The sequence below is a fragment of the Nicotiana tabacum genome, chromosome 10, assembly GCF_000715075.1.
Source record: "Nicotiana tabacum cultivar K326 chromosome 10, ASM71507v2, whole genome shotgun sequence".
In the NCBI taxonomy this organism is placed as follows: domain Eukaryota; kingdom Viridiplantae; phylum Streptophyta; class Magnoliopsida; order Solanales; family Solanaceae; genus Nicotiana; species Nicotiana tabacum.
In genome coordinates, this window is record NC_134089.1 from 50,934,321 (window position 1) to 50,946,776 (window position 12,456).

Here is a 12,456-nt window from a genome sequence, read left to right on the forward strand (position 1 = left end):
AACCTACAATAATATTATAAAAAGTCTTTACACTTACGATATATAACTTAAATCTAATTACAAAATATTTTTCCAATTAACTTTTCTTGAAAAATAAATCTAGGGAGAAATTGATACAATTGCTCTGTAAAATTAGAAATTATTATACTATTCAAATGGGACAATTATTCTTAATCTTTTTTCTTTGATTTCTCTTGAAATATTTGATATTCGCTTTGGGCTCGATTAATTTGAATTTACACCGGAAAATTTCATATTTTGTATGTACATATTCCCACGACTCTGCCAAAACACAATTATTCTTATAATCCTCTATAAATTATATCATTATTAGATTATTTTTATGTTGACCGTTAATTAATTGCAATTTTCCTTCTTTATCTAAGTTTCAAAAAGACAAAAGTGAAAATTGAATTTAGAGATAAAAGAATAATTAAAGATGGGTAAACCTTATTGATGAGTAAGACAAAGGAAAAAAGACTTTTGCTTTTACTTTTTCTTTTTACTGATTTCCTCAAATATTATGATGACCCACTCCATGTGAATATCATAAGTCAAAGTCCACTCACGTGTACACCCTCTTTCTATTTCTTAACCGTACGATCACATCAACATTTTGTACAATAGATAACTCAACGGGTCAGATGTAAGTAAATATACAACCCATGAGCATTTCCCCAAGTACAAAACAGTAACAAAAAGTCTGAAGAGTCAATGCCTATTTTTTGGACATAAATGTTTTAGATTTAGATACTGGAAAACATAGACAACAAAGACACAAAGTACTATATACAGTAAAGTAAAGAAACATAGGGAGTTGTTAGATATATATATACATGTAAACATATACAGACACACACTATATATTTATGTTTTTTATATATATAGACATAGACGTATTAGAGCATCAGAAGTCTGAAATCTTTATGTAAGATTCAAGATCAAGATAGGGGGCATGCAGTAAAGCTGGACTTTTTCACTATTTTTGGGTAAAAATCTTTTCTTGGTAATTTCTTTTTAGTCAATCTAAGAAGAAGCTCTATATACTTGACTTGACTCATTCTTGAGATTTTTCTTTTTGAGATATGGGTTGTAAAGATTACAGCTTTGTGGTAAAGGGGGCGGCTGTTTAATCTCGAAAAGATTGAAACTTTATCTATGTTGTGTGCTAATTTCAACACAATTGATATTTTTCTGCCAGAAAGGTTTTTGGGTTGTGGATTGATTGTTTGAAGAATTTGTTGAATTGCGTTTTTTGAGTTTTTCTTGGATTTTGAGCTTCTCAGTTTTTTAGTTGTTGTTACTTTGATTTTTGGAGTTACCCTGGGGTTTGGTGAGTTTGGATTTGAAGGAAGAGGGGAGGGGGGATGTGATGGAGGATAAAGCAGCAGCTTTTCATACTGCTATAAATGCAGTGCAGGCACTTGGTAGGGGCTTTGATGTGAACTATGATACCAGGTTGCTCTATTGTAAGGGAGTGGCTGGTTCTAGGGTTGTAGAGATTAATGAAGAACATACCAGGGATCTTTGGTTATATGATGATGTCGTTCTCCCAAATGTCTCAAAGGATATTAAGAACTTTCAAGGGCCCGGCGGTCGCGATGGCACTAGTGTTTGCTCTTATAATGAGGTATGTACAATGTTGTTAAGTTTCCTCTATGGCACTAGTTTTACTCTTTTGTCAATTGTGTGAAGCACTCTTGCTACCTCTAGATTTCGAATTGAAATTTGAAATGAACCAAATAATTTATTTGCTTAAAAACAAGTGCTCCAAGATTGTAAACTCGTGTTTGAAGTTGGAAATGTTGAACTATGATGGACTGCGTCCATTTAATTGTTTCGAAAAAGTAGCCTCGTTATTGCAAGCTGTGCTTAGGTTGATGCGACATTGAATGGTTGTCTGGTTGAAATTGATTTCTGTTGTATAAAGATTATAACTTTTATCCTTTTGCTTTCTAGAGGAAGGAAATTTATCTAATCTAGGAACCTGTTGTCAGTTAATGGTACTTATGCATATTTTCTGTATGCATGTTTTACATGTGCTACTATCTTTATTGTGTGTCGTAAACATTTCAGGGGAAAGAAGCCACTTGTTTAGGTCAATTGCCAGTTAAGGGTGTCTATGAGCAATTTCAGTATGCATGTTCTGCATGTGGTTCTGTCTTTATTGTATGTAATAGACATCTTAGGGGAAAGCAGTCACTTGTCTAGGCCCCGTGTTTGAGATGAACCAAGGAAGATATGTTCTTAATCAGACTCTTTTATGTGGTGCCGTAAAAAAAAGAGATCAAAGCCTATCTGCTTTATGAGGATGTTATCTCTTCACATGGTAGTTAAACCAGCAATAATAAAACAAAGGTTTACATAGTATATCAGTTGGGGTATGTACATTGTGTCGGTTAGAAGGTCAGTTATTTGGGGGGGGGGGGGAGGGGGATTGGGAATATGGTTACCAGAGGACAGCAAACTTGCAAGTCCATGAGGTGCTTGTGATGAATGAAATATCAAGTCTGGCTGTTTCACTGGCTATGATTATATGTTGCAGATATTTTCATTTTAGTCTAAACTACACATGACGGTCTTTGGTCTAAAGTCAACTTGTTGTACATAGGGCGACCAACAATGTGGCAATGAACCAAGTGTGGCTATTTCGCTTGCTTTGATTATGTTTGCAGATGTGGTTGACTATAGTTTAAACTAGACATGACCATCTTTGGTCTAAATCAACTTTTTGTACTATCGGGCAACTAACAACGTGGCGGTTTACAAAATGGAGTTAAAGGTTGATTGTCTACAAGATTCGTTATACAGGGGACTATCTCATATTTAGTTCAAGTACTTAAGGGTGAGGATAGCGTTGGTACCAAATTTTTGCCACAAGAATACGCCTGGCCTATATCTACTGATTAGGATGTGCCTTTCCCTAAATCAATAAAAAACAATCCAATGAAGTAAAATGTGTGAAAATTATCTTACATGAAAACCAATGCAATGATTTGCATATCAATACCATCACCAAGTATAAACAGTTAGAAAAATTAAATATTAGAAGCTTTCTATGACCTTATCTTTGGAGATTTCTGTCTCAGACTAATTTGTTTAGTTAAACGGGAATGCTGCAAAGGCTAATATAGTGGTCAAGTTCCAAATAAACAATTTGTAAGGGACTGAATAATTACGCCTCATCATGCTACCCCATGATCATTAAGGATATTGAGGCTACTATGCTGAAGTATGTGAACATCACCTTTATCTGTTTATTTTCATTGAAGGAGAACATGCTATGATGGTACTTCTATGATGTATTCTCGTGATCCAAAACGTGATTTTTAAGAGTAAGCTACATTCGCAGAGAAGTCATTGACTAACACAAACAGAACACATACATACACATATTGGTGCTTGACTTTTCCATCAATGTCGCTGGCTCTCTTCATGTGAAATCTATGTCCAGAAATGGATCTCCCCTCATCTCTGTATCACAGTCATAATTCTTGGATATTTTTTTTTTTGTGTGAATTATAATTTTCTAAGCCTCATTTCTGTATTCCATTGACCTTTACGTGGTACCTTCAAACTTTCTGATTGAAACTTAGTTAAGTCATAAGTGTGATGGCTTCCATATGTTGTTGATTTAGATACTGATACTTGTGGTGAATGCATGTTTGCTAAACTTTTACCCCTCTAATGTGTTTTATTACTGTTGATTGCAGATGGTGGAGTATTTTAATAAACGGGCTAATCTTTCAGACCATGCTCCTCTTGGTAGCTTCAATGTTGTGTTCAGTTACACTGGTTCAAAGCATGTAGATTCTGCCACTACAAAGACACTTTGTATGGATGGATTTTTCATGCCGCTTTCTAAGCTTCAACTCATGACCTCCCCACTGGTCTTACAGGAAAATGTTAAAAGAGCTGTCCCTACGTCATGGGATCCACCAGCATTGGCAAGGTAGGAATTATCTTAATTATTTTTTTGTGCAAGTGAATTTTGTCTATTGTTGAGATATAAGATACCTTTTTCTAGAGCTTCTATCATAATCTAATGCAAGTGTTACTCCTGTGTCTTACAGCTTCATTGAAAATTTTGGGACGCATGTAATCACATCTGTAACTATCGGTGGAAAAGATGTAATTTATGTTAAACAGCACATATCATCACCTCTGTCCACTGTGGAAGTAAAAAACTACGTTCAAGATGTTGGAAATCAGAGGTTCTCCAGCGCAGAAAGCCTTACAAGTTCAGGTTTATTGAGATACAAGGATAAGGCTAGTTCCAATTTATTTCTTTGTTTTCAATCTCTAAAAACCTTTCTTTATTGCTGTTTTATTTATAGTCCGTTTCATCCTTTGAGATATACTGTAATGCTTGTCTTTTGACTTTTCCTTTTGTTCAATTTAACAGGCTAATGATCCATCGCTCTTCAATAATCAGGGGGTATATCCCCAACCCAGTAGTGCACCATATATTCCCGGAAATGGAAAAGAGGTGTGTGACCTTCCTCCCTTTTCCTTCTTTTTTGTTGGTTTCTTTTATAACTTTCTAAATCTCGAAAGCTTCACTGGGATTACCTTATGATGACACACAGAGGCAAAATTCATGGTGTGTGATCTGTTCCAATACAAGAGGGTGCATGTTAGCCGATATATGTTAGAGGACTAATACTTTATTAAATGTAAAGGGCTAAATAATCCCTTTATCCTCTTACTAATTGTTTTGCCTTGTAATGGTTCTTTTAATGTTCATAGTGCTGCAAAGGCTATTCGATATTCCCACCAACCCAACTGTGTTACACACTTCAAATTTTGAGACCTTTCAAAGTTTTTGACATAGCTCAACACATAATACTATTTGTGTAATTTCCACAAGTTTTAAAAACTGAAAGCCTTTTTAATGAATTGACCAACTTCTCATCAGAAAATTCATATCAAATGGGATAGAGGTAGTATTACGGAAATGTACACTACTCCCTTTGAATTTTATCATTGTTCTTTTAAAAATGAAGCATGAAATTTGGTTAAAAATTTGTCTGCTGCTTTGACATGTTAAAATCTGATATACTGCCATAGCTCTATGTAGTCGCCAGGAAGCTATTGAATGAACTGCTTTCCCAATTTTTTTCCCCTAGAATTGACTTGACAAGAATTTTCCTTCAAATTAGTACTCTGCACCAGCTAGACCATTGAAGCAAGAGATGGAGAATGGGGGAGTTCTCTCTGTGTGTGTCTCTGACTGTCAATTTTAGATCGTATTGGTGTCAATTTGCTTTGGAGGTCGATGCTATTACTAGCATTTTTTTTAGCATTACTAGCATGTTTTTATTAATCTGTTGATGATTTTTTTTTCCTTTTGTTTTGGACGACAACAGGCTGTGTATCTTGAGTGTAAACTTCCCTAACTTTTTTGAATATTGAAATGAGCTTGAGGTTTTGAATGTATCTCATGCAGGATGTTACAGTCATTTTCAGAAGAAGGGGAGGGGATGATCTTGAACAAAGCCATACTCAATGGGAAAAGACTGTTAGATCTTCGCCAGATGTCATTGAGATGTCGTTTTACCCAATCACTCTTCTCCTTGAAGGGGTCAAAGGGAAGGATCATTTGGCACGGGCCATAAGTCTTTATCTTGAATGTAAGATACTATATCAATTTAAGACATAAATATATAAGTAATTTGTTGGTGATAAGTGATTCTTGTGAATAAATTTTTGCAGATAAACCTCAAATTGAGGAGCTTAGATATTTCCTGGAGTTTCAGGTCCCAAGAGTATGGGCCCCTGTACATGACAGACTTCCTAACCAACAACGAAAGGAACCTGTATGTCCGTCTCTTCAGTTCAGCATGATGGGGCAAAAGCTCTATGTTAGCCAAGAACAAGTATGCTACTGTCTTTGTTTCTAAATTTAAGAAGGTTATCTGGTCATTACTTGTTTATTCCATGAAGTTTCTCACCAATTGTCTGGCAGTCTCGTTTTGAGATATATCAGGCGTCGTCTTTTTGTTTAGTAATAGTGAATAATTTAATGGCCTGACCTCTGCTCTTGGTCTTTATCCACTACAGGTGTCAGTGGGACGTAAACCCGTGACTGGCATGCGGCTATATCTTGAAGGGTCCAAGGGGAATCGACTAGTCATCCATCTTCAACATTTCGCTTCTCTTCCTAGGATCCTACAACCATACTGGGAGAGTCATGTCGCAATTGGCGCTCCAAAGTGGCAAGGTCCAGAAGAACAAGATAGTAGATGGTTTGAGCCAGTGAAATGGAAGAACTTCTCACATGTGAGTACTGCACCCATTGAGAGCCCTGAAACTTTCATAGGCGATCTGTCTGGTGTGTACATAGTTACGGGAGCTCAGCTTGGGGTCTGGAATTTTGGGTCGAGAAACGTTTTGTATATGAGGCTGTTGTATTCAAGGTTACCGGGCTGCACTATTAGGAGATCATTATGGGACCATACACCAAATGATAAGTTAAGGAAACAGGCCGATAATGGGAATAACGATGAAAGTTCAATTACAGGGGAGAATTTTATAGGCAATAAGTTGGCAAAGTTTGTTGACATGACAGAAATGAGCAAGGGACCTCAAGATCCTCCAGGTCATTGGATTGTCACAGGCGGAAAGCTTGGTGTTGAGAAAGGCAAAATTGTTTTGAGATTAAAGTATTCTTTGCTTAATTATTAGTTAATAGAGTTTTGAAACATGCAGCATTTGGTTCTAGAAAGGGAGAGATGGTGGTGTTTTTGGTGTATATTGGTGTTTTGGTTGTTTCTTGTGTACTATCTTTGTTTGATGGTAAATTTCCCTTTGGAAAAGAATGTATACTTGGTTGTTTTGGATGTGTAAATTTCTCAAATTTTGCTGCACAATTATCTTCTCTTGGTTTGAGATTATTCTCTCTGTAGAAAATGTCACTAATATTTCACTAGTATTTCAAATATTGAAGTTCAATATTTGCAAATGCAGAAGGTCAAACTTTCAACTTGCAAATAACAATTTCAGTATTTGCAAATGAAGTCATCGCCAAACATCCCCTATGTTTAATGACTTTTCTAGTCTCTAGTTGGTATCACTTAAGATTTTTCCCTTGTTCGGAAAAAGACATTACTTGAATTTTTTCCTTTTCAATTTCTGAAGCCGCGTTTAAAGAAGAGATTGTTTAATGTTTTCTGCATATTTGAGTACTGTTATAAGTGGAGGATAAGAAACTAGAAAATGCTGAGTAGGACCAGATTTTGGACAGCATAGCTATTTTACACCCTACTATGATCTTTCTTAAAGTAATACTGCGACTCGGGAACTAACCAAAAGGTAAAACTAATAAATGTTAAAATCGGGTAATCTCAAAACTCCAAAACGCATATTTGATTGGTGTTGGAAAAGTGCTATTTGGTCGGGGTCTAATCATAAGGGGTGCTAACTAGCCCGTTAATCTGTTAGTTCGTCCTTCTCCTAAAATTTCCACTTATATGATATAAATACAATATTACGAGTGAGAAAATGTACGCTTTTTCATTAGGCGATGACGACAGGTTTAAGAATAGATTTCTCTGCATTTTCTAGAAGATATTTAGGCTATTTTCGCTTTGTGGTAGGTTTTACCGACAGGCCGTGGCAGTAATGGATCTGCTTCTGCAAGGAGAAACATGTAGGTCTCCTAAATTGATATTTACTTTGAGACACTACAAATTGTTTCTAAAATCATTTCATATTTTCGGATACCAGAACTAAAGTAATAATATATTCACATCAATTAAAATATATAACATAAACATGTTTCTACATTCATTTGTTGTAATTCTTGCCAGGTGCTGTCGTTAGACCTAGCATTATAAATTTGCGACACTAATCAACAGGGCATAGACACTTAATTCCGACCTTTCCACTTTCTTTTTGACGAAAATAACTTCGTACGTACATATATTGTTTGAAAAATAAAGACCTCCTTAAAAGCACTGGCTGAGTATCAAAACATGTAACTTATTTTAGAATTGACCTCCTTCAAAAGTTTGACCAAATTGCCAATTGGCAGGAGCGACGTTGTAGCTAGTAATTGTCTTGCCATTACTTGCTGTGACTTTGAAAGAAAGGCTTTGGCCATTAAAGTAAGAGTGACTCTGCCAATTTTGACCCCAATTTCTTGACATGTCTTGCCATCCTGTTCTTGATCCTTTTATGGCCACTGATCGGATGTCTCCAGCACCTCCAACGTTGGTTATCAATACAAGATTAAAGTAGGAATGGCCATTAATGGTGAACCTCATTCCTCCTTTCTTCCTGCAAGACACCCTGCCATACATATACCATAAAACAATCTCCTTTAGACATGGGCGAATGTAGCATTGCAGTACCGGATTCATCTTGAACCCAATATTTTTGAAGTATAAATTTATAGGTAAAAATTTACTACAATTGCAACAAATACTATATTAATTATAAAATTACAATAAATTCAATATTAAAAATCTTAAAAATTGAACTTATAAAACTTAAAACCCAGATCTAGAATATATCATTGTCTTTATGTGAGTTTCACAAAGTGTTCCAAGTCAAAGATGAAAGAGGAGGAAGGTAGTATGTATGAAATTCTGTATAATCATAGTCAAATTATGAAGGTTATATATGTTTTAGGGGGTAAACTTCATGTATAGTCACAAAGCTCTAATCACTATAACAGTAAAGTCAAAAAGATATTTTTTTCATATTAAATTAAATGAATGATGTGTGAATTACTTAAAAGACACAAAAAATCGGAATATCAAATTTTTGGTGCTGAGATATAACACGTAATTGCCATGTCAGCGCAGCAATGGAGCCACCAATTTTAAAGTTATTATACCTGCTATAGTTATTTATCGTATTATATATATATATATATATATATATATATATATATATATATATATATATATATAACTAGGAGAAGAAGAAATTTAAGTGTATAAACATTAATTAAAGAAATCACCACGTAAATTTCATACTTAAATTCTGTGCGCAATCGAACATTAGTACATAAATTGGGACGGAAAGAGTACCTTCTATAAAGGACAGGGACAATGCCAGCTCTATATAGAGCAATTTTCAAGAAAGCAGGCTCAGCCAAATCAAAGTGTTGAAGAGGGGGATTGCACCAGCCACCATTATTATTAGCCGGTGCATAATTTGGCGGGCAGAAATTGGTGGCTGTGACAGTGATAATACCAGCTAGACACCATCGATGCTCTGCATTTACATTGCACTTGAGTTCATAGCAAGAACCACAACTCAACCCACTGTTAAAGAGTGCAGTACTCAAGGCTGCAGTGTTTGTACCATAACCTTGGCTATACAAGTTGCCATATCCACATGCTCCACCTGAAAAAATTATGTTCCAAACAAGATTAAATCTTGAGTACATGACGTAAAAGTAACACCATAATGGGTCATATGGCTCGAACTATGTATACGTATGTTTATATAAAAGAAGAGGCAACCATGGTGCACTATGCTTCCGCTCTGCACGAGGTTCAAAAGTTCTTATAAGAGACTATTATTTCTTTGGCTTGAATCCATGACCTCCTAGTCATACATCGACAACTTTTACTGTTAATCCAAGACTCCCCTTCAAAGAATTCGTAATGTACACTTATAATAATATCATATACTCTATTAGAAGGCAATGACCTAATGACGTACTCTAGATTCTGAATTTCGGCTTCTCTACTCTTACGCCAATATTTTAAGAATTAGCGTAAATACATACCCATTGTACCGGAAGCATCAGCACCACCATAGAATGTTGCATGGGCGTTGTTCCAACCACTATGCCCTCCATTGTGAGAGTATCCACAAGAGTGTTGCAAACATATTGCAAGAAAAAGGAGGAAAAGAAATGGAAAATGATGATATTGCTTTTGGTCATTAATAGCCATTTTGTTACTTATTGATTGTATTGAGTACTGTTTTATGGTTGGGAGTTGAGACTTTGCTGAAGATGTGAGGCTAATGCATGGCTATTTATAGAGATGTAGAGTATGAGATTTTTAAGTATACAATATGGTCCCTACTCTACAGGACCCCTCCCCGTTTTGTGTTGGTCCCCCATCAAAAAGTTTTGAAAGAAAATATTTTTAGGTTATTATGATATTAATTATATGAAGGATATATAAAAGTGAACGGTTATCACGTTTGAACCGGCCAAGAACCTAACCAAGTGATTGAGTTTAATTCACAAATTGTATAGCATACATTTATGTTTTCTTTTAATTTTTAAAGAATTACCTAAACAGCTGCCAACTAACCACTTAAACTAAAATCGACCGACGAACACACACACATATATAATTGTATATAAATTAGTGTATAATGTACATAGTGAATCCAATCGGCTATTTGTATATAAATTCCATTTTTAATCATTTAATAGAGACGACCGATCACCTCTTTTTAATTTCTTCATGACAATGTTTTCATTATACTTAATTTGCCTCATTGCTCAACAGGTCTTAAAGTTATACCAACTCTGTCTTCCACAAGATAAGCCAAGAGGACCCGCACGTGCTACGACTTGCGAAATTGTCCTTATTCTTCTTTGATGACAAACAAGAATGTCACTAAAGAAAATATAAACTCATGAAGCTAAAAATAAAATTCTTAGGCTTTTTTTTTTCTTTTAAATCTTTTCATTACTACAGCCTTTATTATCGTCAAGTTGCTACAAAAATTTGTACGTTTCGACCATCATTAGGAATATAATTACCCTTCGTTTAAGTTTAGCTACACTAGTTTTTTTAACCTTAGAGTTCACGTGGTTTGTGTACATCAATAATATACGAAAATTTACATTATGAACATTTTTAACTGTTGTAACATGTAACTCATCATAATTTCAAGATTATAAATTCTATTTTTATGAAAAGTTACTTTTAGATCTCTCTAATTGACTGCATGATAGTATAAAAAATTCTTTATACTGTCTTTGTATATAATTTAAACTCCTAAACTTATTTGCTTGAGTAAATTATTGTACGCTATCATAGTATAAGAGAAAGAATGTCCTCATTTCAAAGTATTTACCAAGAGGTAAGAGATTGCTACTATATATAGCAAGAAAGGGAATCTTCTATATAGTTTGGCAATAGTTATACAACAATACTATATATGAAGAGGTAAATTACTCTATTGCTGATCTTCTATGTGTATTTAGTTTCATTTTTTTCACTAATATACTGATAAAGGTTCAACCTCCCACAAGATGGTGTTTCTAATGAAAAAAAAAGTTTATAAGTATTAGTTTGTAACATCTTTAATTTTCAAGATGCATTATATTTCAATTAGAATCCAAAACGCGTAGAAAACATTTAAAATGTATAGAAGTCAAACACAGATTCCCTCTAAAGGAGGTGAGATGCTTAAAACAAATCACAGAAATGGAGGCAAAAAAGTGGCTATTTCTTGGACGGCCGATTTGTCACATGTTGGAGGAGATCTGATTAGTTAGCCAACCATATCTGGAAGTCTTGATGACATGTCACTGCTGACCTGTCTTTTACCCGGGTTTCATGTCTTTTTTTTAGTGTCATCGCTCTATAGTCAAAGTCAACAGTCAAGAAATCAGCTACTAACTTTTAGGAGCTTGTGTTGCCAGCCAAACGGTACAGCGACACAAATATAATTAAGCATGAGTTTCAAATTAGTTGAGGTTAATTTTATATATATACCAGTCTTATGATACGCGCTTTGCGCGTGTACACTATTTTAATACATAATTTTTTTTAAAATCTCATATAAATATTATATTAAAATATTATATTTGAGTTATAAATAAAAATATGTTATTCCCTAAAATGATGGATCTTTAAAGAAGTTCTCAATCATCGGTCAATATATTCAACTAAAAATTTATTTCAACTTTATAATTCAATCACTTTGAATTTATAAGTTATCATGCTTCTTTTTCAATTTCAGCATCGCATACAATCCTCGAAAACTTAAGTATCTTTTTTTTTTTTGAAAAATTATTCACAAGTTCATTTAGAAGACTCAAACAAGATTATCAAATCGATAGAAAATAATAATTTTTTAAGAGTAAAATGTAAATTATGTTATTGCTTTAGTTAATAAGAAATACTATGTGAATTATTTTCAACAGACTAGAAAAAGAATAAATTACTGTAGCTCATTTTGTATAATCAAATTAAATTAATTATACTAAGAAAAGGAGGTCTAAAAAAGAAAAAGAAAATAAGCAATACTAAACCTATAACTTTTTTAACAAAAAAAAAACTTGTAAACTGTCACGACCCAAAATTCGTTAAAGGTCGTGATGGCGCCGGACACCACTGCCAGGCAAGCCAATACCAAATATATATATATGCATATATATAATACGAGTAACAATTAAATTTGATTAGTAGTTTTAAAGATATATGATTTAGTTCAATACCAATTAATAATCAAGAAATATGAAGTAGA

At 34.2% G+C, this 12,456-nt stretch overlaps 2 protein-coding genes across 2 annotated transcripts; one reads left to right on the plus strand and one right to left on the minus strand.

Moving 5' to 3' along the window:
* The first annotated feature begins 749 nt into the window (after nucleotides 1-749).
* On the plus strand, nucleotides 750-6,840 carry LOC107802019 (MACPF domain-containing protein CAD1-like). The gene is made up of 7 exons (XM_075222840.1): nucleotides 750-1,630; nucleotides 3,714-3,952; nucleotides 4,074-4,269; nucleotides 4,406-4,489; nucleotides 5,450-5,633; nucleotides 5,716-5,879; nucleotides 6,064-6,840. Exons 1-7 carry the CDS (start codon nucleotides 1,373-1,375, stop codon nucleotides 6,685-6,687), a joined length of 1,749 nt encoding a protein of 582 aa, XP_075078941.1. The 5' UTR covers nucleotides 750-1,372; the 3' UTR covers nucleotides 6,688-6,840.
* An 887-nt stretch (nucleotides 6,841-7,727) lies between these two features.
* On the minus strand, nucleotides 7,728-9,979 carry LOC107802017 (expansin-A10). Its single transcript, XM_016625450.2, has 3 exons — nucleotides 9,746-9,979; nucleotides 9,039-9,357; nucleotides 7,728-8,292 (listed from the first exon to the last, which is right to left on the minus strand). Exons 1-3 carry the CDS (start codon nucleotides 9,912-9,914, stop codon nucleotides 7,989-7,991), a joined length of 792 nt encoding a protein of 263 aa, XP_016480936.1. The 5' UTR covers nucleotides 9,915-9,979; the 3' UTR covers nucleotides 7,728-7,988.
* Nucleotides 9,980-12,456: the final 2,477 nt, after the last annotated feature.

Bases quoted from the DNA above. Each gene is read 5' to 3' on its own strand.
- LOC107802019 (XM_075222840.1), top strand. From the start codon at position 1,373: ATGGAGGATAAAGCAGCAGCTTTTCATACTGCTATAAATGCAGTGCAG. The intron at 1,631-3,713 runs GTATGTACAATG...TGTTGATTGCAG, and splicing joins GTGTTTGCTCTTATAATGAG to ATGGTGGAGTATTTTAATAA. The intron at 4,490-5,449 runs GTGTGTGACCTT...TATCTCATGCAG, and splicing joins TTCCCGGAAATGGAAAAGAG to GATGTTACAGTCATTTTCAG.
- LOC107802017 (XM_016625450.2), bottom strand. From the start codon at position 9,914: ATGGCTATTAATGACCAAAAGCAATATCATCATTTTCCATTTCTTTTC. The intron at 9,358-9,745 runs GTATGTATTTAC...TAATTTTTTCAG, and splicing joins TGATGCTTCCGGTACAATGG to GTGGAGCATGTGGATATGGC. The intron at 8,293-9,038 runs GTACTCTTTCCG...TATGTATGGCAG, and splicing joins GTCCCTGTCCTTTATAGAAG to GGTGTCTTGCAGGAAGAAAG.